Consider the following 24,513-nt stretch of genomic DNA (forward strand, 5'->3'; position numbering starts at 1 on the left):
CGGGCCGCGCTGCAGCAGCAATGGGGCTGGCCAGGGGCGGGCGCAGGCAGTAGGCCGCCTCCGCACACGCGGAGCCAGGGCGGGCCCGCGGCGCTCGCTCCCGCCGCCACCTCGTTCCCCGCGGCGCTGGCACCCGGCCCGTCCTCCCGTGCTGGCGTACGGGTAAGTGGCGTCCCCCTCCCCGGGCCCTGCCGGCAGCGGCGCGCCCTCCCCCGGCAGCTGCAGCCGACCAGCGCTCTGCGGCTGGCGGCTGGGCGGGAGCCGCGGCCTCCGCGACGCGGCCGGTTCCAGGTTCCTCGCTCCCGGGTCGGGCGCTGGGGCGGGGCGGCGGCGGATGAGGGGCTCAGCCTCGGGGCAACTTTACCCCGCTTGCGCCAGGCTCTCCTGGTCCTCTCCGGTGTGCCCACAGCGGGCGATCAGCAACCGCGTGGTGCAGGGACGCCCACCAGCAGCCCCTTTCTCCTGCCCAGCCCCTCACTTGCTCCCGACCGGCCCTAGTAGCGCCGGGGCTGGCAGCGGCAGAGCCGGGCCGCTGGACCTGGCGCTGCGCCTCCGGCCCGGCCCGCTCCGCTCCCTGCGCGCATGGCCGTGGCTGCCCTCCCAGCTAGGAACTGCTCCTTGCGCCCGCAGGAAGGGGCTGCTTTCGGGCGCTGCGGTATCGTCGTCCCCTCCTGTCGGTTGCCTTTTAATCCGATCTGCCTCCTCTCGTGAGAAGCCAGCTCCGTACCCAGCGCTGGCGTGCTCCTACTCCTTTATTTACCCTTTTAAATATGAAGTGCTCCGTAGCCCCTACCTGTCCATGCGTCTGCTCGACAGGTACCACACCAAAAGTCATCAGTCAGCGTTTCTTGCTGGGGAGAATCAAGCCCTTTATTTATAGTAGCAAATCCTGTTTCTGCTAAAACATGGTCTGTGTTGAAATTGCTGTGGAACTGTTGCTTATGCATATTCTGGGTTTTATGGAAACACCTGTTTGCTAGGAGGACTGAAACAGTGGAGCAGCAATCACTACCCTCTCACTAGCAGTCTGGTCAAGTGAGAATGTGTGCGCCTTACTCAGTTCAGTTTGCTCCTTTGAGCAATTACCCTGCAGAAAGTTTCCCAGGTTATGGCGCCCATTTGGCACAGGGTGGTGCTTTGGTGTAAGTCATTCCTCTGCTGTGAGAATAGGCCGTGTCTGACAACTTTGGAGTATTTGTGGCCAATGTTGAATTGTTTTACCAGTTTGTATCATTCAGGAACTAGGTATCACAGTTTTATGTCAGAAAAGTAAGTCTCTCGTTACCTCCTTTGCAGGTGTCTTGGAGGACTTTGCTGTGCTGAGGGGTGTTTTGGTTGCCATGTGAAGGCATTCACAAGCCATCTAGAAGCCTTTTCCACATAAGTGCTTTGTAACCCTGGCTCCATAAATTCGGGTACGTAGGAGAATCTGGAAATGGTGGTGAGCTGCTTCTCTTGGCTTTGGTTTCTGTTTGTTTGTTTGTTTGTTTTTTTTCTTTTTAAAGGATTTTATGTATTTTCATTTTATTTGAGAACAAACTGAAATCATGCTTTCTGCCTGAGGGTACACTGATTTTCTAATTGTGGGCAGAACTGTCCTGATTACAATTAAATTGGGAATTTAACGTATTGCCAGTTAACATACATTTCAAATTACTGATTTGGCAAGTGAGATACAAAGCAGACCACCAGTATAACACCTGGGGAAAACTCCTTTCCCAAGAAGATCTCCTTCCCCAGGCTCAACTTCTCTGCAGATACCTCCCCTCCCCTGGTTTCCTCATCTCCCATCCCCTGCTTATCTTCTGGGTTACACTCTGTCTCATCGGTGAGGCAGCGGGAGTGCAGGAGGTTGGCATTGGTCCATGGAGGGTTGCTCCTTCTCTTTCATTTCTTCTGTTCCCATGTGGGCCCCTCCATGTTATCCCTGTCCCAGTGTAGGCACCTGACAGGCTGCGGTCCTTTCAGGGGTGTCCCTGTGAAGATCCTTCTTCCAAGAGTGCACCCCCATCAGTTGTTCTCTTCCCATGCATCCTCCCATGTCTTTTTTAGCACATTTCACGTGCCTCCTCCTTTGCTTCTTGTTGCACTTTCTGCCACCAGCTGCCTCTCCCTTTCTTAACCAAGCTGGAGCAGAGGCACGGTGGGCTCATCTGATGAGCTGGAGTTCTGGCAGGTGGTGAGTTTGGTCCATTGTGGACCCAGCTGGAACTGGCCATGGCCAGCACAGGGCAGTTGATGGGCTCCCCCCATGCAGCCCCCAAAACCTGCACTTTATCCCCACTACATGAGTGTGCCAGTTGGGTGGTGTGAGAAAAAGGTCCTGCAGTTGCCTAATTATAGGAACTCCAGTCTCCTTTCATAAACACAGAAATCAGACTTCTCTGCTGTAGCTTGCTAAATAGCGGTGTTATGTCACTGGGTTGGTTACACTTTTACAATTGTGTTTGTTATTAATTTGTCTGTCTGAGTAGTTGTGTCTGTTCCTACACAGCTGCTGATACCTGGTTTCAGAGGTGACCAGTTTCTATAACAATCACATTCGTATATTAATAGTTTGTTTCTCTTTTTTAGCCTAAAACTTTCTCAAATAACTAGTTTTCCTCAGTTTTTCAGATCTGAAGGTGCTAGCTCTGCTGACACAAAGATGGCAGCTCACACTACCAGGGAACAATAACAGCTCTGCTCTACCAGCGTGAGTAGTCATGTGCTTCTTGGAGATCATTTAACCTACTTGTTGTTCTGTTATTTCCAGTCATTTGATGATTTTGGTATCTCATCCCTTTATCTGTTGGTCTGAATTGCTGCCACCTTGAGTTCCATGTGGGATTGTGGGTGTTAGAAGAGATGAACATAGAAAAGGAAGAGATGAGACTTCAGGTTTGGGGGAATCGAGCCATCCTCTCTTGATCTTTAGAAGATGGAATCTTGATAGAAAAAGGAATACTCAAGAGTAGTCATATAATAGAAGGCTTGGGAACAAGCAGTGTCTTAGGCACTAAATTGCTAATGACAGCAGAGCCTCTGTGCATGGATGCAGCTGTGGTAGTAGTTGACGGTGGTGATATATGGTCAGTGTAATATTGGATCCTGCTCTTCTGTAGAGCGCATGCTGCCTAGGGTGAGTATTAAGTTCTCTTAACATCTCCCTTCTCTCCTCCCGAGTGCATATTGTTTCTAGCTATACAAAATCTTGATGTTTAACTTTAAAATGCGGAAAGTTATGTGGTTTTCCTGAACTCTTGCAGGGGGCAGAGTCCTCGGAGTGAAGAGACTATGTATTGATATTGCTTCTAAGCAGACAAGAAATAAGCCATTCTTCTTGCTCCTCAGGGCTTTCTATCTTACACTGTGCCTTAAACATGGAAACTGTAGAAAAGAATAGTGTATCCCTGAAACGTCCTCACTCTGAGGATGGTGTGGCTAATGCAGATGAAGTTAAAAGACAGAAGATCTCAGAGAAGTCTAAGACAGAGAATGACTCTGGGCAAAGCACTGAGACTGTAACAGAACAACCTGACAAATCTCTGCTTGAGAACATGAAAAATGAAATAATCCCCAATGAGGAAAGTGAGGAGCAGGAAGATGAGGAACTAGAGGACAGTGATGAAGATGGAGATCCAGAGAGCTTTGCAGACATGATGAAGCATGGACTGACAGAAAGTGATGTTGGCATAACTAAATTTGTTAGTTCTCATAAAGGGTTTTCTGGAATCTTGAAAGAGAGGTAATTCTTTGTCTTCTTATGTATGTTAATACCTTTTGTTAAGCAGCTATTGTTCTCTGTTTTCCTTTCTGACTCACAAGATGCAACTGGGTTATGTGCAGCCATGTGAGAGGTGCATCACTTTCTTTTCCTGGTGCTAGGACTGAGAGAAAGGTTTAATTTGGGATTTTACTTTGGTTTTATTAAATAACATCTTTGAATAAAACAAAATGCAAATACAAAAACTCACTGAAGTCAGAATCGTTGTTGCCCTGACTTAGCAGAGCAGATAAGGATGCTTTGTTTGCACAAATAGAAGTCCCCGTTTTTAAATACTGGCTTAATATTTAGATCATTTTACATAATAAAGTGGTGTGCGCATATTTAGTATATATTTAATCTTTCTATGCAGCATTAAGATGCTGGCATAATCCTTCACTGGGGAGCACAGTCTGTGCTGAACTTTCTTTTGGGAAATCTGCCAGTTTTGAACTGAGGTGGCCAAAGGTAGCCAGGTGTTAAAACCGTTTGAGGGCTTACAGTTTTTCTTTGATCCTAGTTTATAACATGCATCATTAATTTAGTCCTGGTGTTTTTATGGTACCAGTCACTAGCATGTCTAGACAGCAAGAGATAATAGGAGAGAGGACCTGAAACACTCCTCAGGAAGGAATTCTACCAATAGAAGATACTGCACAGAGAGATGGCAAATGGGGGCTTGTGAGAGATACAGTCGAAACACTCCCATGGTGAAGTTTTATTCATCTTTCAACATTCACAGGCTAAAAATTTTTTCTTCCTTTTTTTTTTTTTTTTCTCCTTTACAAGCAAATGCTCAGTAGAAATCATGTAGCAGTTCCAACCTAGATTGTGCTCTATTAGATGTTATTACTGGACATAGTGACTTGATTGAAAATTTCCCAAATTCTTTGTTGCTTGCATAGAGTAACTGTTAAATCGAAAGATGTTTTCTATAACTGAATGTATGTAACAGCTGAATTTGTCTTGCTTTCCTTAAGAGTTGCTAATGTACTTTATTCTGCAGGTTATTTGAATTGACAGAGTTAATGCATTTGTATTTACATTGTAGCAATGCAGTAGAGTATTAATTGTCAGTAATGACTGGGATTGAGGATATATGTTACAGATCTTTGAAAGCTAGTAAGAAAATGACTCAGAATAACTACAGCAGGTTTTTGGCAATCTGCAAAGAAGTCTGCTGTGTTTAAATAGGCCAGACTAACTTCTGTGTTCTTGTGGTATCCTTCTGAGGGGTGGAAATAGGTACAGCTTTCTCATGGTTCAAGTTTCTTTTATATGAATTGAATTGTGTGAATTCTGAATTGAGTGAATTTTGCTGGCAAACAGCTTCTTGGGAAATGACTTTGTGTGATGTGGGATTTTTATTTCATTTTATTACAAATTTAATACTTACTTCTTCCTGTCAGATACTCAGACTTTGTTGTCCATGAAATAGGCAAAGATGGACGTGTGAGCCATTTAGATGACTTTACTGTTCCAGTGGATGATGAGGTAAATTTTGAGGTTAATATTTGGTAAAGCAAAACCATTAAAAGGTCGACAGTTGTTCCATGAGGATTATTGGATGTTTCTTTTTTCCCCCTCCCAATATGTATTAGGACCCATCAGAAGAAACATTTACAGTTTTGTCAGATGAAGACAAGCAGCGTTTAGAGGAGCTCCAGCTTTTTAAGAATAAGGAAACTAGTGTTGCCATAGAGGTAAAATTAATAAATGATATGAAATTGGGGGGAAGGACAGAGGACAGGAGGGGGAGTGAATGGAAGATACATACTTCCTAGTTGCATGTGAGGTATCAGAGCAGTTTGAACATGATGCAGCAGGTAATACCGAAGTATTTCCAGTTTAGGGTTTAATTATGTAAAGCTTTACAGATAATACTCAAATTCATGCATATGACTTGTCATTTTGATTTCAGTGGGACTATACACATGAACTCAGATACACATCTTATTTACTGTGGTGTTAAAATTTCCTTGCAGTATATATCTGTCTAGTATTGTTTTATAGAATAATTATGCAAGAAGGATTAAGTAAAATATCCACCCTGATGAAAGACTAAAGACTATTTTCAAGGTCAGTGTTTAGTGATCTAATAGAAAAGAAGATACACTCTTCGGTAGCAAGAAAAATAAGAAGGTACAAATTGAAATTAAAACTTGGTATTTTCAAACATCCAAGTCTTCTATATACTTGCAGAATAACTGTTGAGTTAAATTTGGGACACAGATTGCTAGGATTAAATTTGGTAATCTCAAATAAGCATTCACACATTACATAATCTTATTTAGCCTTTTTTTTCCCCCTTTAACACTTACAGAAAAACTTCATTTTTCCAGGGATTTAATTAGAAGAGAGAAATTTATTAAGCGCAGAAGAGGGGAATAAATCTTGAGAGTTTTCTTTTGTGAATGTCGAGACAGGGATTTGTGGCAGAGTTATTTATTATTTTTCAAACTAATTATAATAAGCAGGCCAGACTTCTAAAAGTATTCCTAGTCACCACTTTGGTGTGATTTGGTTAAGTTTTCTTTAAGCATGCAAAATTCAACTCTGATAGAATACCTCCCATTTTTCATTACTTTATTTGGTTTCTGCATGCGTGTGTGTTAACACAGGTAGTTGAAGACACCAAAGAAAAAAGAACAGTTATCCACCAGGCTGTGAAGTCCTTGTTTCCAGGACTGGAGACTAAAACAGAAGATCGAGATGGAAAAAAATACATTATTGCTTATCACGCTGCTGGGAAGAAAGCACTGGCAAGTGAGTTTGAGTGTCACAGTAGCTGGGTAAAGTAAATGTTAAAATTATGCCCGAAATAAGAATCATTAGTAAGTACTTCCTTCAAGTGGAGTGTACCTCCTAATGTAGTGTGGCTTTGCCTTTTCCTCTTTGCAACTGATCAGTGCTTCTGTAATGACCCGGAACACAAGGAGGGTCTCAAATTAAAATTTCTACTTGTTTTTCTTTCCAAATCATTCATCAAATACAACTGTGTTAGAAGTGAGAGGACCTTTTGCTGTTTCAGTGGGAATAGGCAGAGTAGGGGCTTTGTAGGTTTTTGTTTGAATTTAGCTTTCATGAGTATACCTGGATGTTTAAGAGTGAATTGTGGAAGCAAGAGTTTGTAATTGAAATGGGTGCATTACACTGATGGGCAGTATAATTTTGATTGTCTTGAAAATCCGTGACAAAATTCTTAATGACATGAATAGAGAAAAGCACCTATTTTTTGTCTCAGGTTTATAGGTTTATATAAACATAATATAATTACCATGATTTTTAAGGCTGCTTCTGCTTCCAAGGTTACTTATATTTGCAGAAAATTGTCTTTATTCATTATAAATCACAGTTACTATTGGAACAATCAAAGTAATGAAGGATTTTCAAAATTAAATGTTATTCACCTTCATCTTACAAAATACTGTTTTGGTTACTGGGGATGAATTCGTGTGTTCTACATCTTTTAATGTTACTGGAAATTTGTTGCTGCTGTAAGTTGCGAGGATTGTTTACATGTAGAGTATTGCACCTTTAACTAAAGATACTAAAGTTTAGTTTGGTTTAAAGTGATAGCATTCCTGTCATATCAGCCTACCACAAATGACAGTATGTAAACCAAGCCCTTTCATTTTAAAGATGGAGGAGATGGAGAAAGGTTAAGGAGATAATTTAAAATTGGAAATAACACCATCTCCACATTCAGTTGTTTTTTTTTTTAAGGCTCATTCTAGACAAATATGGGAATGTTGTACTTTTGTTGGTAAAATTATAATGTGTTTATGTATCTTGTTTAACCATGTTTAGAAAACTTGTATGTTTGCATGCTTTATGCATGGAGTATGTAACTTACCAGCACAAAATCCTCCTCAGCCAGTTTTGTTCTCCGTTGGTCTGAAACGGTTTTACCTCCACCTTTTCCTTCTGCTCCTTCTATTTTTTAATCATTGTTACAATCAAGTGGTTGTTACTAAGCTGACCAGTCTGATCTAAGAGATACTGTATAAGAGAATTTAATTATTTGAAATGTGCTGAGAAGAGTTTAGTGATGTGTCTCTAGGATTAAAACATTATCTGGAGCACCATCTTGTGATGCAGAGAAGCATCATCTATTTAAACTTGGATTCTTTAGTTGTGATGCTACAAATACCCGTGCATGGAGATGTGTGCAGTTGCAGTGAGTGTGTGTAAATGCTTGTGAATGTAGTTTCAAGAGTGCAAGGTTTTTTAGTCAGGATTAGATTTATCTTTTGTGTTTATGAAGCCACTAACACGTCTTAGTCCTGAGTGGGTTCCCCAAACAAGAAGCATTTCAGAAGTGTAGAGTATTCAAGTATTAGCTGAGATACCTGATTATTTTTGTTGATAATGTAAAAGATTATCAAACATATTTCCCTAAAATTTAAAATTAGAAGCTACTTTGTGTACGTAGTAAGTTTACACCCAAAATTCTTAAACTACTGTCTCACTAAATTGTCAGCAAGCTGCTGTTCCATCATTGTCCACAAATGAAGTTTGTTGCATCTCCAATTGAAGCTTTCCATATGTTCACTGTTTGCCTCTGCACGATTCCATTGCATAACTGTCTAAATTGCTGTCATCCACCACCTAACTGTTGGATGCTCCCTAAAGCATAAACAAACCCATAACCATAAACCTGCATGTTCACCTCTAAAACCCCTTCGACAGTCTAAAAATTAAATGCTACTCTTTTGTGCTCTTTATGCTATGCATTGGGACAGAGGTCAGAACTGCAACAGGTAAGAGATGTTGACATTTCATGCTAACAAAATGAAATGCCAACCATGCCGACCTCCTAAATAGCGTCAAGACTGGCCAAACTAGTTACAATTAATTCTTTAAAAAACCCCAAACCCCTGCACTTAAGTAATACTTAAAATTCCCTGAAACAGCCAAGAATTGGGCTTGTGCTGCATCTTTTTTCTAGTGCAGTATAGGCAGCAGTCACTTGGTGCAGAGAAAGTCCATCAGTAGCGAGTGATGTGAATGGTCAGTTTTGCCAATATTGTTTGACATCTGTGGTATATTTCCCCTTGATTTCATTAAGCCAAGCCTTTGCCCTTCAGCCTTGGGCATAAATATATGTATTTATGCGATTTTAAAAGTATATATGATACCTCCTGATATTAAAACAGAGCTTCCAGCCCTTGAGTTGCAGCAAAAGGTTGGGAAAAAAGGGCTTGGAAGTATTTTGCTGTCAAAAACGTAACATGACTCTGCAACATAGCAATAAGGACTGCAATCTGTCCCTCTGGTCCACCTACCCAGTTCAATACTTTGAAGCATTGGGTGAGGAATGGTTAACTATCAGGACTGGAGCTGCAGCATGGCTGGCAGTGTGGTGGATGGGCACATGGCTGTGATGCCCAGAGCGTGAAGAGCCCTTTGGTACAGGGAGTGTCTACAGAGCCCTTTTAGTCTAGCCCAGGTTAGGGCTCCCTGTTTGAAGCGTGTTGAAATGACCATGTGCAAGATGGATTAGTTAAAGCTGAAGAACAGTTCCAACCGGAGAAGACTTTCCTTGTGAATCATGCTCTGCCTTCCTCTCTTTCCTTCAAATTACGGAGTTCTTCATGGAGGATGTTGCTCTTCAAGCTGAACACAGTGTTTCATTGATTGTGTTTAAGAGCAGTGGTGGCTCAGAAGGGAGACCGTCAGGAGCATGAGGTCTCTTGACAGGCTTTGGGCCGTGCTGCTCCGTTTAGGTCCTAGGAAACTCCATAGGGGGTGGTTTTGCTTAGAAACTGATGGTACAAAGCAAATGTTGCAATAATTTTTCAGTGATTAAAAATTTTGCACATAGTGTTTTATACTGTAGCATCCAAAATGTTTTTCAGAAGTGTGTGTATGGATGGCAGCTTCTCAAAAAAGGCAAGAGGAATTACCTTTTACCCACACGTTTCCTGCAACTTAAACATTCACTGTCTGTGTGGGATATCTGGGCTTTATTAAACTAACTGAACGAAAAGAGCAAAATTTCCCAAGAGCTTCCTTCCTGCACTGGGGTTTGTTACTAGAATAGGACTGGCTTTTTAAGTTAGGTTTTGCTGTTGTGAAAAAGCCTAAGCCCTTTTTGTACAACACCAGGAATGTCTGCTTAGTGGCTACCCAGAGATAAGGGACTTCTCATTTAAAACAAAACAAATCCTTAGTTTTGTTCCTATAAAACAAAGAATTGATAAACAAAGTCACCTCAGAATTGGTTGCTAAACCTGTGTAGAATCAGTCCCCCTTCCCAGTAATGCCATCAGAAGTGGATGATTGTAAAGCTCAAGTTTTATCTCTGGAGGCTTTTATGTGCAGCAAAAACTTGTCAGATACATTCACAGTTTTCTTCCCCCTCCAGGAAACGCCAAATGATTGTGCAGAATTGCACATCAGTTGTTAGTCTGCAGGAATTGAAGTTATCTCATCCCATGCCCTTCTCTAAACATGACACAGTATCTGGCATGAATTTTTCTGTCTCATAGGACTTAGAGATAAAGTAATTTTTTTGTGAGTATACTTTTTTCTAGGCTTTTGTAGAGATACAACCCATGCTTTGCATGACACAGAAAAAATCCTACAGAAATGAAGATTTGTGTTAAACTATAAAAAAATAACTAGTCTTCCCACAAACAGGGCTCCAGTGGTCCTCATCTGTTACTTGTAGAAAGCCCTAGACAGAATGTGGAGTGGCTTTCACTGCTCAAAGTCAGTGTAATGATAATGTTTGGGGAAAGTATGATCAGGCAATATGTCAGTTAAATGAGTAGGGTATATCTGTAGATAATTTCTTGACAAAGGAACTGTCGTAATTTCAATGAAGATTTTCTAGGTGACAGAACTTATTAAAGAGAAGTTTACAGCCCTGTGAAAGGGGGAGAAGGTCCTTTTGCAGCTTTCGCTGTCAGCAGTTAACTTGTTCTTGTTTCAAAGCAGATGGAAATCAGCAGAAATTAACTCTTGCATGTTCTTTTAAATGTAGCTGCAATGGCAAATATATTGATTAAACAAAAAAAATGTCACTTTACAAATTTGAACCTTTTGTTTTTAAAGATCCAAGAAAACACTCTTGGCCAAAATCTAGGGGAAGTTACTGCCACTTTGTCCTATATAAGGAGAACAAGGATACCATGGATGCCATTAATGTCCTATCCAAATTTTTAAGGTAAGGCTGTTATTTCTGCCAGCCTGGGTGACATGCAGCGTTCCCTCTGTATATGTTCATCCTGCTGCAAATATTGTGCTTCAGGGTTATGGAAGAGCAGCACAGTGCTGGCTGTTGCCTAGTTTGTACCCAGTGGTTTTAGAAAAGTTATTTGATAATATTAAATTCGACACTTGTGCATTTTGGAAAGAGGTGAGAATGGAACAAAATAATCCCCCAAATTTAAAGGACTGTCCTCTAGTGCTTCAGTGGGAAAAGGTCCACAGCTGAAGATCTAAGGAAGGCTTGGCTGCTCAAAGCCTTGATGTGCGTATCCTGAATTAAAAGCTATTTTTTTCCCCAGTGTGTGAATAAATGCAAGTATGTTATGAACCTGTCAGATATTGTTGTGATAATATGCTGATCAGTTCCTAAGCAGTTACACTTCGTGAAGTGTTCTTACATGTATTAATTTTTCCATGGCAACACAATCCTAGTACTTTTCATCCCATCAAGTGCAGCAACAAGATTTGCCAAAGGCGTGACAAGAACACAGTGAATTGCAGAGGAAGGATTATTTTAAAATTGGGTCAATTCAGTGACCTACTCACAGAGAAACTTTCCCACTTCTCCCCTCCTTTTCCCTTCCCCCTTCCTGTCCAAAAATAAACATTTGTAATCTAGACTCAATCAGTATACTACTACTAGTTGAGAACAGAATGGTAGGAGCATAGTTGGGTAGAAACATGTATGTAATGGCAATCTTGCTACCCCCTGGTGCCCATACCTGGAATAACTGGGAATATTCCTGTGTAACACAGGCTGTGAACTACGAAGTGGAAAGGCAAGGAAATTTTCTTCTCAAGGAAAGAAGTACATCGTATTTTAAATTACCTTTTCAAATTCTCATGTAACATGCATGCGTGGTATTCAGACAGACCTGTTATTGAAGTTTAAGGAAGAAACGGGCATAGATGGGGTTTTTCCAGCGAAATTAATGGTAGCTCTGCATTTGGGTATTGAGTGAATTAATACAAAGAAGTACTTCAGAGCTTATATTCTGAAAGCACAGTTGTGGTAAAAGTGAATCTGTCTATGTGTAATGGCTTTCTAGGCAGTGTGCGCTTGCAGCCCAGAAAGCCAACCGTATCCTGGGCTGCATCAAAAGGAGCATGACCAGCAGGTCGAAGGAGGTGATCCTGCCCCTTTACTCTGCTCCTGTGAGACCTCACCTGGAGTATTGTGTGCAGTTCTGGTGTCCTCAACATAAAAAGGACATGGAACTGTTGGAACAAGTCCAGAGGAGGGCCACGAGGATGATCAGGGGGCTGGAGCACCTCCCGTATGAAGACAGGCTGAGAAAGTTGGGGCTTTTCAGCCTGGAGAAGAGAAGGCTGCGTGGAGACCTCATAGCAGCCTTCCAGTATCTGAAGAGGGCCTATAGGGATGCTGGAGAGGGACTCTTCATTAGGGACTATAGTGACAGGACAAGGGGTAATGGGTTAAAACCTTAAACAGGGGAAGTTTAGGTTGGATATAAGAAGGAAATTCTTTCCTGTTAGGGTGGTGAGGCACTGGAATAGGTTGCCCAGGGAGGTTGTGAATGCTCCATCCCTGGCAGTGTTCAAGACCAGGTTGGACGAGGCCTTGGGTGATCTGGTTTAGCGTAAGGTGTCCCTGCCCACGGCAGGGGGGTTGGAATTAGATGGTCTTAAGGTCCTTTCCAACCCTAACTATTCTATGATTCTAAATCGGAGAAGTTTCCTTGTGTTTTATCTACTCAGAGATGAGATGTGAAGACGTCACACATGTAAAATTGTAGGCTAGTTCTGGGGAATATATGGATAATTTCTATTTTTAATATAAAAGATTAATAATTCTGGGTAATGACACTAAAAATGATGTTTGATCTCTATTTTAATATATGTAATATTTGTTACTGTTGCTTTTCAGAGTGAAGCCAAACATATTTTCCTACATGGGAACCAAGGATAAAAGGGCTATAACAGTTCAAGAAATTGCTGTGCTCAGGTAAGTCAATGTATGCTGGAGTATTTACACTTCTACCATGAGAGCCTGAGTATCTCTGTAGAAACCTTGAAGACTCATGCTGCAGTCTGAGTAATACATAGCAGATTCAGGTCTCGATGTTGTAAAGCTCGTATATTAATGAAGATGCTCTAATCCTTTTTACTCTATGGTGGTTGCTAGTAGTTTCAAGTCATTGGTGTTCTGAGTCATAGGCAGGACACATGTATTTGGCTGAAGCAGTGGGTGAAACTGCCTATGTGCTCTTACGCTGCACAGCTCCCATGCAACAGCAGAAAACCAGAATGACATGGTGAAAATTATGTCCCATTTCCTTCCTGACTTTTGTTTTCCTCTTCCTCCAGCTGGAGTCCTATTTTTTTTCTCACTGAACTCTGAACAACTAACCACTGCCTTGGATCATCTATGAGTAGGCAGAAGGGGCAAAATATGATGAGGAATTTTTCCTGCCTTAACCTACTATCATAAGTTACCTATTAAGAGAGAAAAAAGTTTATTTTGTCATTTTCCAAGATAATTCTATTGTTTCTGGGCCCTTGAAATTAGTGTTACATCCATAACTGAGGATGATGACCTCGCAGTCATATATTACAATGTCTGTTTAGCTAGCTGGAATATTCTGCCTGGACTACTATTTACAACTCTTTGAAAACCACACTCCTCAAGTGAGGAATTCCAAGGAATGACAGAAATCTGATCACATCACTGTTAAAAGGAGGGCATTCAATACTTAATTATTCATATTTTTCCTCCAAGTGGTTTGCATGTGTGTATGTTTGCACATATAAAAGGAATTACTAATTTGTGAGTTTTGAGAAGCCCCAGATTCTTGTTGCTGCAAGGCAAGTTTGGCAAGTGATGACAAGTAACCAGACTTGTGGTGTAGCCATCTCAGGTGCTGTTCTGTTTACTTTTAACATGATCACATTTAATGTTGTGTCCCAGAGCTTCAGTGTGTTGACTGGGGAGGAGTGTACTGATTTGTGGTGTCTGTTCAATAGTGCCAGTGTACCCAACTCTCTTGCGCAGCCATGGAGAAGGATGGTGCAGGAGAGGAGACATACCATTTGCCAGCCCCATATGCTGGCCATGCTAGTTGATAAACTTGCTGATAAACTTTAGCAGAAGTGTCAAAGAGCAGCTCTGATGCAAAGAACAGGGAACACTTCCAAAAGTACTAGCAACAAAAATAGCAGATACCAGTGACAGATTGGATCTCATCTGCACTAAGCTTGCACAGAGGCTATCTACTTAACTTTGTGTTTATGACTGTGCTAACTAGAGTGTATTCATGGTGTAGTTCCTCAAAGCAGAGTTCAGCTTGTGGGATACCATATACATCAATTTTGCAACATAGGGCTTTTTGCTGTAACGTAGGGAAAGACAGTACTAACAGTGCCTGCCATGGTACACATGTTCTCTTGTACGAGTAGCCTTGAGAATTATCTGTTTTTTTTTTTTCTTTTAGATATTTCATTAAAATACTTTGAAAAGGCAACAATAGAAAATTGAGGAAGCTGGACTTACTGCGTTTTCTCTTGGAATGCCAGCATTTCTGTATTCATTTAACTATCTGCTTTGCTAAGCATGTGTTGGTCACTGTTGTCTGTTTCTTTTTTAGAATCACTGCACAAAGACTTGCTCATTTGAATAAATGTTTGATGAACTTCAAATTAGGAAACTTCAGTTACAAGAATCATCCACTGAAATTAGGAGAACTGCAAGGGAACCATTTCACTGTTGTTCTCAGGTAATATGTTAGTCCAGACAGCTTTGGTAGGTTTTATTTTTTTTTTCCCTTTAAATAGTTAAAAGATATCAGTGCATCTTGTGTTTAAAAAAAGAAGAGTCCTATTGGCAGGAGTCTGATGAATTTGATACATGTTTTATAATGTTGATGTTGAGCTTTATGGGGATTATGGGGATCACAAAATAGTATAAGCCCTTAATGATCTGTCTCTTTTTTTTAATGCTAGAAACATAACAGGAACTGATGACCAGATAGAGCAAGCAATGCAATCTCTCAGGGAAATTGGATTCATTAATTACTATGGAATGCAAAGATTTGGAACCACAGCTGTTCCTACATATCAGATTGGCAGGTATGTGTTGTTTTCATCCCTCCCCACCACCCCTTTTGTTCATTTTAGATTTTATTTTTATCCCTGTATAACTTCCTAGTATTTTGGGGTACATTTCTCGAGCATCTTGGATACGCCAGGTTTAAGTTTAGATTCAAGAAAGAACTTGCTTCAGCAGGTGTCTTGCATAATACCACTACTTGTAATACTGCATAAATCTAACCACTGATACTTCTTTTTTTGAGTAAGTTGGCTAAATCTCCTTAAAATATATGTAGTTCTTAATACACTTTCCTGTTTGAATCTTAGAGCTATTCTACAGAACAATTGGCATGAAGTAATGGATTTGATACTAAAACCAAGACCAGGAGGTAAGGACTGAAAAATGACACATCAGGTGTTTCTGCTTCTCCTCCTCCAAGAATTGTATGTTCAGGAAAAACACACTTAGATTTTGAGTCTTTTAATGGAAAAAGACGTTAGCAAGGACAGCTCTACATGTGCTAAACTTCATCCAGTTTAGCAGTGGAGATGCACTCTTCTGACTCTGCCTTTCTTCCCTTTCCTTATTGTGCAGTTTCTTGCAGTGGGGGTTAAAAGGCATCTGAATACACAGGGTCTGCTCAGACTCCACGTGAAGGCTTTCAACCTCAACTGTTCTGTGATTCTGTTAATACATGTAATTACCATGACTGAAACTCCAGTTTTCAGCTGTTTTAACTAAAGGTCAGATGGGTGGTTTTTTGATGTGTAGTTAAAATATTTTCATGTCCTTGTTCTAGCTGAGAAGGGATACTTAGTGAAATGCAGAGAAGAATGGGCAAAGACTAAAGATCCAGCAGCAGCCCTCAAGAAACTACCTGTAAAAAGGTGCGTGGAAGGACAGCTTCTACGTGGACTCTTAAAGTATGGAATGAAGAACATAATCTCTGCATTTGGCATAGTGAGTGTAAAAGTGCTGTGGGGTATTTGCTTGAATAAACATTCTTTTGATGGTACCATGATGAACTTGAAATAGACTCATAGGTGCCTGATGGGTAGAGGGTTAAGTTTAAAATCTTTCTGTTTATCCTTGCTTTTTTGCTTGAGGTATTGCCACATGGTAACTGACAACACCTGTAATTAATGTGTGCATAGTGAGCTTTCCAGTTTATACAACAGTCTCTCCTGTATGTTGGAAGCAATACAATTAGACTTAGCATATAACCATGTATAACACAGATCTGAGAATTGTGCAAAAGTTCAGTATCAGAGTTGCTTTAAAAGTATAAATTAAACTGATAAGTATGTTAATGATTGAGTTTGGCATAGATGTGGTGGGTTCACTGTCATTTTCAAGTGCTGTAATCAAGATCAAGTCTTTGGAGAAAATACCTCATCAGCAGCAAACTACTGGGCACATTAGGAGCCGAGGAATAATTTCTTGTTTATGAAGAAGGTAATTAGAATAACACTGTGCTTTCACATCTGCAAAATCTACTTCAGATTTCGGGAGGTTGAATAGGAATCCAGTCCTTTAGAATAGCCTAATAGCCCCATGTGTTTGATGAGCTGCTGAATAAAAAAAAAAAAGATTGTTTAAGCACAGGAGGGTTTTGTGTTAATTTCAAACGTGTAAAAGCATTATTTCTTCACATACCCATTTTCCAAATAATGAACACAAGTCACATCTGTAAACCAAGTAATTGTGTAAGTCTTGTTGCTGAAAAAGGTAACATTTCAAATATGCATTTTTTGTTCTGATTGAAAGAAAAAACTAAAAATACATATTTCTAATGTTTCACTTTTATATTTTCTTTACCTCTAGATACCAAGAAATAATCGCTTAATGTATATTCATAGCTACCAGAGTTATGTGTGGAATAATATGGTGAGCAAGAGAATAGAAGAATATGGGCTTAGAGCTGTACCAGGAGATCTCACACTTAAAGGAGGTAATATCAGACAAATAAAAACACAGTGATGCTGTGTAGTTCAAATTCCTAGGAATATAAGGTGTTCCTAGGAATACCTGTTCAGGCGGCACTGCTTACATATTTTCTTTCCGCCTCGCCCATTTTGCTCCAGTGATTTCTGAATCCACTGAGTAGGTTTCATCAAATTTTGCAAGGAATCTGAAGTTAGGTAGTAAATTCTGTGAGCTGTGGGTTTGCTTGTGTTTCCAAATAGTTGGATAGGAAAGAGAGACTATGAAGGACTGATTGTTCCCCAAGAATGGACTCAAACGTAGTTGAGCTAGGGAGAACTATGGAAGGATGTTACAGATGTTTTAACCACAGAAGGTTTTGTTTGCATTAATATCTTGTAAAGCGGAGGCTACACTATTTAAAACTTTCCTCACTTGTATTTGCTCTGGTATTCCCTGGGGTGAGAATATCCACAGTATTTCTCCTTCGTGTATGCCTGATGGCCGGTAAGGGGGACTGTTCATCTATCAGTCCTTACTCCGTCAGCTTTAAAAGTCACTGGAAACCAGGCTGTGATTGTTGGTAACTGTGACAGCCTTGAAGACTGTTACTTCTTTTCTTGGAAATGTTGCCTGTTAAGTGGAGATAAAACGCAGTAGTTACCCCTCTCAAAGGGGGCTTCTTTCAATCACATGGTTCTTTTCAAATTTAGCCAGTGTCACCTGTCACAGGCATCTGTACCAGTAACTTCATTTTTCTGTGCTGACTGTAGCCACAGCTGTTCATATCGAAGAAGGAGATGTTGATAACTACACTATCCACGATGTAGTGATGCCATTGCCTGGATTTGATGTTATTTATCCAAAGCACAAAAGTAAGTCTGACTCTTAAGTTATGTACTTACTCAGAAAATGTAAGTCCGCTTTAATATTTTCCTTAAAAGGTACGTCAGATCTGTGCAACCTTGGTCACCATTAAAATAACACACTCTTTCAGATCTCTGATCTACTGTCACCCTCTCCCACAGTGATACTAATAGTTTGCGTACTTGTTTCATGTAACATAAATTTGTTTCGTATTTCTTTTTAGCAAGTAGCTTTTCCAAAGAATGCAATTTTTTCCAGGCACAAGGGGAACAGAACAGTGAAATGTTACTTACAAAGTGCATGCATTTCGTTTTTAAATTAGAAAACAAGCTAAACTTCTAGAATTTGTAATCCAAGCAAACGCCTGAAGTTAGGAAAAAGAATCAGATCTGTTTAATTAAATATTAACCAATGTGAATGTTAAAAATATAATAATTTAAAAAGAGTATCTCTTTCATATCCTGTATATACAGTGTATTGTATCTAAATTGTTTTTGATGAATAGGTTGGGTGACCTGCAATTAATCTGCATGGAACATGATGTTATTTTTAAGGGATAGAGTTGCAAAATCATTTTGGCTGGAAAGGACCTCAGGATGCCCTCTGGTCCAGTCTTTAGATCAAAGAAAGATCAGTGCTTGTATTCAGGCCGGCTTGCTCAGAGCTTTGTCTGAAACTTTCAGGAACACACAGTCTCCAAGTTCCTCTAAGTCTTCTCTTCTTTAAGCTAAAGACAACCAGTCTCTCAGACTCTCCTCACAGGGCATGGACTAAATCCCTGGCCATTGGGGTGCCCCTCCATTGACTCATTCAAGTTTATTGGCATCTGCTTTGTACTGGACACATCATTCTAAGTGCAGTCTCATGAGTGCCCAGTAAAGGGCAGTAGTTTCCTTTCTTGATGTAGTTACTGGCTAAGCTCCTGTTGCTATTGGCTTTTGTTGCGCCAGGGCACTCTGACAAGGAGTCTCAGGTGACAGTCAGCAGGGCTGGCCCCTTGCCTGTACCACTGCAAAGTGTTAATTGCTCTCAGGTACAAGACTTTGTCCCTGCTGAACTTCCTGAAGTCTCCCAGAATGGCAGCCTGCCCTTGGGTGTATCGACTGCCACCACTCCAGATAGATTTTATCCACAAACTTGTTGAAGTGAATTCGAGCTCCTCCTCCATGTGTGCTGATAAAAGTATTTAACAGGACACATTCCAGATCCTTGAGAAGCTCTGCTTGCAGTGAGCTTCTGGGTAGTGCCTAAACCAGTAGTGACTATCCTTTGAGACAATGGGCCAGACAGTTCTTTACTTGTCTAGCAGTCCACCCAATGTAATGTTCTAACATTGGATACAAGGATGCTGTCATCCTTGTATCCAGTTCCTGTGGGAACATGTTGGCAGTCCCGCTAAAGGCAAAGTAGGCAAAAGTTATGGCTCTCACCTCATCTACAGCTGTAATAGTTTCATTATAGAAGGCAGTAAGATTGGTAGGTTGTTTTGTTTTTCTTTTCCTTTCCCCACTTCAGTAAAACCATGCTCACTGTTATTCTCATTGTGTGCCCAGAAACATGTTCTAAGAGGATTAGCTCCATTATTTTTCCCAGGGACTAAAGTGAGTCCGACAAGTATGTAATTCCCTAGCTCAACCTTCTTGCCCTTTCTGAAGGTGGGTGCAACACTTGGTTTCCCGCAGTCACCTGGGACCTCCCCGGATCTCCATGATCTTTCAGAGATGACAGAGAAAAGCTTTACCATGACAAAAGCCAGCCCACTCAGCCTGTATAATCTTCTGCTGTTGGTAGTCCTCATCTTTTCTGAACCTTGGCTCCTGGAACACAGGCCTGGAAGACCTTGCTGGTCAAGACTGAGGCAAAGGAGGCACTGAGAATATCAGTCTGTCACAAGGCCAGCTGCCCTGACGAGAAGCAGGCCAACTCTTCCCTTTTATTCTTTCATTCCTGATACTGCAGTTTAACTCCTGTTGCTCTTGATGTCTGTTGCTGATTTCAACTCCAGCTGATCTTTGATTTTCCTAACATCATCCCTACGTGTCTGGACAATGTTTGTGTATTCCTTCTTTGTAACTGGCCCTAGCTTTCACCTACTGTGTGTGTCCTTACATAGGAGCTTGATCATGAGTCCCCTGCTTAGCCAAATCAGTCTACCAATATGTAGGCTTGTTTTCCTCAATATTGGGTTGAACTGCTCTTGGACTTGGTTGTCCTTAGATGACTGGTCAAGTCTCTGGAGGCTCTGCCTGTCCGAGCCACAATCCCATTTATCCCCATTTCTGAAATACTTGGAAGATAAAGTGTGGCTCTGAACAACACCAAGTTAAAAAGGTTGGAAAGAAAAGCTGCAATTTTTTACATTCAATACATTTATACTGAGATTTGACCACAGGAAACCTAATGCTTTCCTATTTAAAATTGCCAACTGCATGAAGTAATGCTAGTGATTGCGCTGCAAATCAGAGGCACCAGACAGCATTTTAACTGCAGTATTCTTGCATTTCCATTGCCTTCCCTGTCTTCCCCAGGTGTGCATGCCCACATCCTTACTGAAGGATGCCAGACAGTACTAGAGTTACTCTTCCTGTTGGCAGTGTAAAGATCCCTGCTGACTATTCTGGGGCTCTCTTAATTCATTTCACTCTGCTGCTTTTTCAGAGATAGAGCAGTGGGCAGTCTGGCCCACATTGATTTTAATCTGTACACCTGAGATGAGTCATGTGAAGATAATTGGAAAGCATGTGGGATCTCAATCAAATGTCAATAAAATACTTTGTAAATTTTGTTTTCATCTGAAATTCTGATCTGAAAGATTCTCTCTTAGTTACTGCCTCTACTAATCAGGGTGTAGAAGCAAACAAGATTTGCAATAAGTAACTTTAAACTTCTGTGCAACATTTATCCCATTTATGCTAAAACCTGCTCCATATAAAGGAAGGAATGATCCATGAAAGTGACTGTTTTGATCAGCGGCACTAAGCTCTCTCCTATTAAATATTTTTCTTTCTTGCAGTTGGGGAGGCCTACAAGGAAATGCTAGTAGATGACAATCTTGATATCAACAACATGAGGCATAAGATCAGAGATTATTCTCTTTCTGGAGCATACAGAAAGATTATCATTCGACCTCAGAATGTCAACTGGTGAGTAGAAGGATAAAGGAAATTACACTCGAATTGACAGCATAGACCTAAATGATTCTATATGTGAGATGACTTAAGTGCAAGAACCATTAGGCTGACCTATGGGATATCTGTAGACTGAAGCATCGATAGGGAGGAGAAAGCACATATAAGGGAATACGTGCTTTTCTCCTACATTTTTTAGGCAGTTGAAGTTGAGCCATAGCCTTATTTCTTCCTTGGTCCTCTGGTTCTGTGATGCTTGAGTGTCAAGACATCTATTTAGTTATTATACTCCTTGCATGGGCTTGCCTACACACTTCATAGATAATTATTTATGTTGAAACTATGACAGATAATATTCAAAATGTGCCTTTTTGGAGTCTTCCTATGAGAAAGTTGGTGTCCAGTTCACTGTCTGTCGATTAAACTTACTAAATCATTGTTGCAGAGATCCAGCCTAGCTGTCATAAGGCAATCAAATAAGTGATTTAAACAGGTGATAGTAGAAATGTGCAGAAAGACGATCAGTGATGCACAGGGAGACAAAAACTACAAAACTACACTTTGTTTTAATCCTGACAGCCCCTGAGGGGAAGCAGGTGGGTTTCTTTTATAATCCTCATCAGAGGCAAGGCTTCTACATAAAGCTTTATTGCAGTTAAACAATTTTAAACAGTTATTGCAGCATAAACGCCACCCTACCTTACTAGAAAATCAGTTCCATTTCAGTTGTAACTGCCAGGTTGGAATAGCAATAAAAAGTACTGTAATAAAATAATAATTACAAAATCTTATTTCTGTTATAAAGGGAGGTAGTAGCCTATGATGACCCCAGAATCCCATTATTTACTACGGATTTGGATAAGCTGGAAGGAAAACCATTACCAGTTCTTCCTACAGGTAAGCTGGTTTCTCTGCTGATGTTTGCAGAATAGAAGTTTGATCTGTCTGTTGCTTTGAACTGCTACATGTGGAAAGCTTTTTTAAGGAAGAGCTTTCATTTAGCAAGACTGGTAAGCAATGGTATTAAAGATACCCAAAGTTGGTTGTCTAAATAAGGACCCTTATTTCTCAGGAGTGCAAGCAATCCTTCCAGTGGTCTGCATTGACTGTGACATTTTCTGATGGGCAACTGTAAAATTGAGTAAATGCTTACCAGGAAGTGTTTGCGAAATGCATGAAGGTGGAATCAAGGCACAAATTGTCTGTATGCTAGAGCATGCGTTATTTGTGCTGAACACAAGAAACCGAGTCAAATACTCAGCAGAATTCAGTGGAAGTTTTTTTTATATATGCAACCCTGGTCGCAAGGTCTTGTGACACTGCTGCTCCGAAAAAGTGGAGAGACCAAGAGTTCAGTTAGGAAAGAATAAAAGTTTATTTTCCTTTTAAAAGACAATAATCCCTGCAACTCTACTTCTTGGTGAGAGAGAATGTTAAAAAGAAGTTGTCAAATAAGTTGTTTTATGAAATTCCACTGTGGATTGTAAATTGGAGTGTGGTGATGGTTGTTTTGCTTTATGGGTTGGGGGTTTGGTTGTAGAAAATTTCAGTCATTACATGGCATCCAGGACAATCATTGCTTATTTATGCCCTAAACTTTCTCCTGCTTTGTGTTGTCTCCTTTTCCCCCTTACGATAGACGGTAAATTCAGGGCACTGAAGATGGAGTTCTCTCTTCCCCCATCCACTTATGCTACCATGGCGATCCGAGAAGTCCTGAAAATGGACACAAGCATAAAGAACCAGACACAACTGAATACGACCTGGTTACGCTGAGCGAACTACAGAGATCACTGGGATTTTAACATAGGGAAAAGTCTTTTCCTATTAACGTGTTCTGCACAACTCTTTAAAGACTGGTAGTAAGAGATTTGTATTTTTTTAAGTTTTTATTAGTGCTAGCATTTCACTTCAGTAGTCGTTTGCAAGATGGTGGCTGTAATATAATATAGATCTTAGTGACTGGTGCTTTTAATGAGTAAGTTGCTTGAGCTGTAATATGGATGCATCTTTAAGAAATGGACTTTTAATAGTTCCAGACCTGGAAGAATGTTTAGCTTGCCTTTTCTTTGGCAAACAAAGTTTTCATGAGTTCAGCACACTTTAGAGTCTCTTCACATACATTAACTGACAGCTTAGGAAGATAAGGTACAACAAAATTAACGTATCAACTAACATTTGTATCACAGGAGGTTTTGCTGGCAGCATTTGCACTGGTGCAGTAGAGGATTCTTAGCAAGGCTTTGTATGTGCTGTAAAGATGTACAGCCGTTTTAACTTGTCCTTTTCCTTGGGAAAATACTTGCGTGTATTTTCCAGCTCTGTTCTACCTGACCAGAGAACAGGTACTGAGAATAAATGAAGACAAAAGTCTTAATTGTCTGCCCGTAACTCCTTTCTTTACACATCTCGTCTGTGTGTTGCTGGCAGGGAATGAGCTGGGCTACTCGCAGGCAAAAGCCCTATATATTATAAAACCGTTCTGAAACAAGACACTGCATTTTCAGCCTCTTCCTACACCAAGCAACACCCGTGTTGCTGAAGCCGTGTCCACAGCAGCCGGTCGCCGCTGCTCGGCTGCCTGCTCCGTGGGCCTTCAGGAGGGGACGTGCCTCGGGCGGCATGAAGCGGCGGAGCCTGCGGGGCCGCGCGTTCCACACGGGAACAGCACCAGCTGCTTCTGCCCCGTGCCGTGCCGTGCCGTGCCGTGCCCTGCCGTGCCCCTCCGAGCCTCCCCCACAGCGCGGCCGCCAGGGTGCCGTGAAGGCCGCGGCGCCTCAGACCGCTGCCCCACCCCGCGTGCGCACTGCGGTCAGAGCGCAGCCGTCACTGCCGGGGCCGGAGGGGAGAGGGGGGGAGTGTCAGCGCGCGTGCGCCCTGCGTCCCGCCCCCAGGCGGACCTGCGCTCACGTACCGGCCCCCGCGGCCTGGGGCTGCCGACGCGGCGGGGCTGCGCGCGGGGCTGACAGGGCGCTGGGCGGGCGCGGCAGGACCGGAACCGGGCGGGAGCACCGCGGGGAGCGGCCGGCGGGCCCGGCACGCCGAGCTCTGCTGTGCAGCCGGGGAGGGCAAGCGCCGTCCCGGGGGCCGGAGCCCACAGCAGGGGGCAGAAGCGCTGACTGAGCCGCTGGCGGGGAACGGGCTGCTCGGTAGCGCTGCCCGGGCTGTGCGCGGCAGGGACCGGAGCTCCTGGCGAAGGTGGGTGTAGGGCTGCGTGCTTGAGCGGGGGTGGCTGGAGAGTGCTCCGTCTCCTGTCCCTCTCCTCCTGTATCCTCACCCTTTCCTCCAGCAAGAAGAGAGCACCGCAGGGTCAGCAATATTCCGCGGTGTTGTTTTCGTTGCTGCAAACAGCGTTGTGCTTTTTACTGCTTTGTTTTCTTTATTCACTCCTAACTCGGTCTCCCGGTCTGTTCTTCCTGGTGCTCTATTGCTTCTCCAGCTTTGGCTCGTCAGCTGTACTGTTTTCTCACACTTCACTGTTCGTTTAATACGAGTTTTTGCTTTATTAAAGCTTGTAGCAGATAATGTGCAAGTGTATACATTTAATTTTTAAATACTGGTTTGGAAGTTGAGAACTGAACGAG

General features: G+C 41.8%; 1 protein-coding gene across 4 annotated transcripts; it reads left to right on the top strand.

The window, feature by feature from the left end:
- Nucleotides 1-31: 31 nt before the first annotated feature.
- On the top strand, nt 32-23,306 carry PUS7 (pseudouridine synthase 7). Of its 4 annotated transcripts, none has more exons than XM_062638273.1 (17): nt 32-162; nt 1,297-1,415; nt 3,249-3,727; nt 5,155-5,239; nt 5,347-5,448; nt 6,367-6,529; nt 10,808-10,919; nt 12,852-12,929; nt 14,569-14,697; nt 14,924-15,049; nt 15,338-15,399; nt 15,811-15,971; nt 16,836-16,962; nt 17,708-17,809; nt 20,815-20,944; nt 21,735-21,826; nt 22,569-23,306. In XM_062638273.1, the coding sequence occupies exons 3-17, from the start codon at nt 3,363-3,365 to the stop codon at nt 22,703-22,705; spliced, it is 1,971 nt and encodes a 656-aa protein (XP_062494257.1). In that variant the 5' UTR covers nt 32-162; nt 1,297-1,415; nt 3,249-3,362; the 3' UTR covers nt 22,706-23,306. The 4 variants fall into 4 exon arrangements, with proteins under 4 accessions (XP_062494257.1, XP_062494260.1, XP_062494258.1 ...); XM_062638276.1 differs by having other exon boundaries at nt 6,367-6,511; XM_062638274.1 differs by having other exon boundaries at nt 3,334-3,727.
- The last annotated feature ends 1,207 nt before the right edge of the window (nt 23,307-24,513 follow it).

This window comes from Pezoporus occidentalis, unplaced genomic scaffold, assembly GCF_034315485.1.
Source record: "Pezoporus occidentalis ecotype Australia unplaced genomic scaffold, CSIRO_AGI_Poc_V1 ctg56, whole genome shotgun sequence".
In the NCBI taxonomy this organism is placed as follows: Eukaryota; Metazoa; Chordata; class Aves; order Psittaciformes; family Psittacidae; genus Pezoporus; species Pezoporus occidentalis.

What these genes read in the sequence shown, in the direction of transcription:
- PUS7 (XM_062638273.1), top strand. Translation starts at nt 3,363, where the DNA reads ATGGAAACTGTAGAAAAGAATAGTGTATCCCTGAAACGTCCTCACTCT. An exon ending in AAACTAGTGTTGCCATAGAG is followed by an intron (nt 5,449 to 6,366) that starts GTAAAATTAATA and finishes GTGTTAACACAG; the next exon opens with GTAGTTGAAGACACCAAAGA. An exon ending in CCTACATATCAGATTGGCAG is followed by an intron (nt 15,050 to 15,337) that starts GTATGTGTTGTT and finishes TTTGAATCTTAG; the next exon opens with AGCTATTCTACAGAACAATT.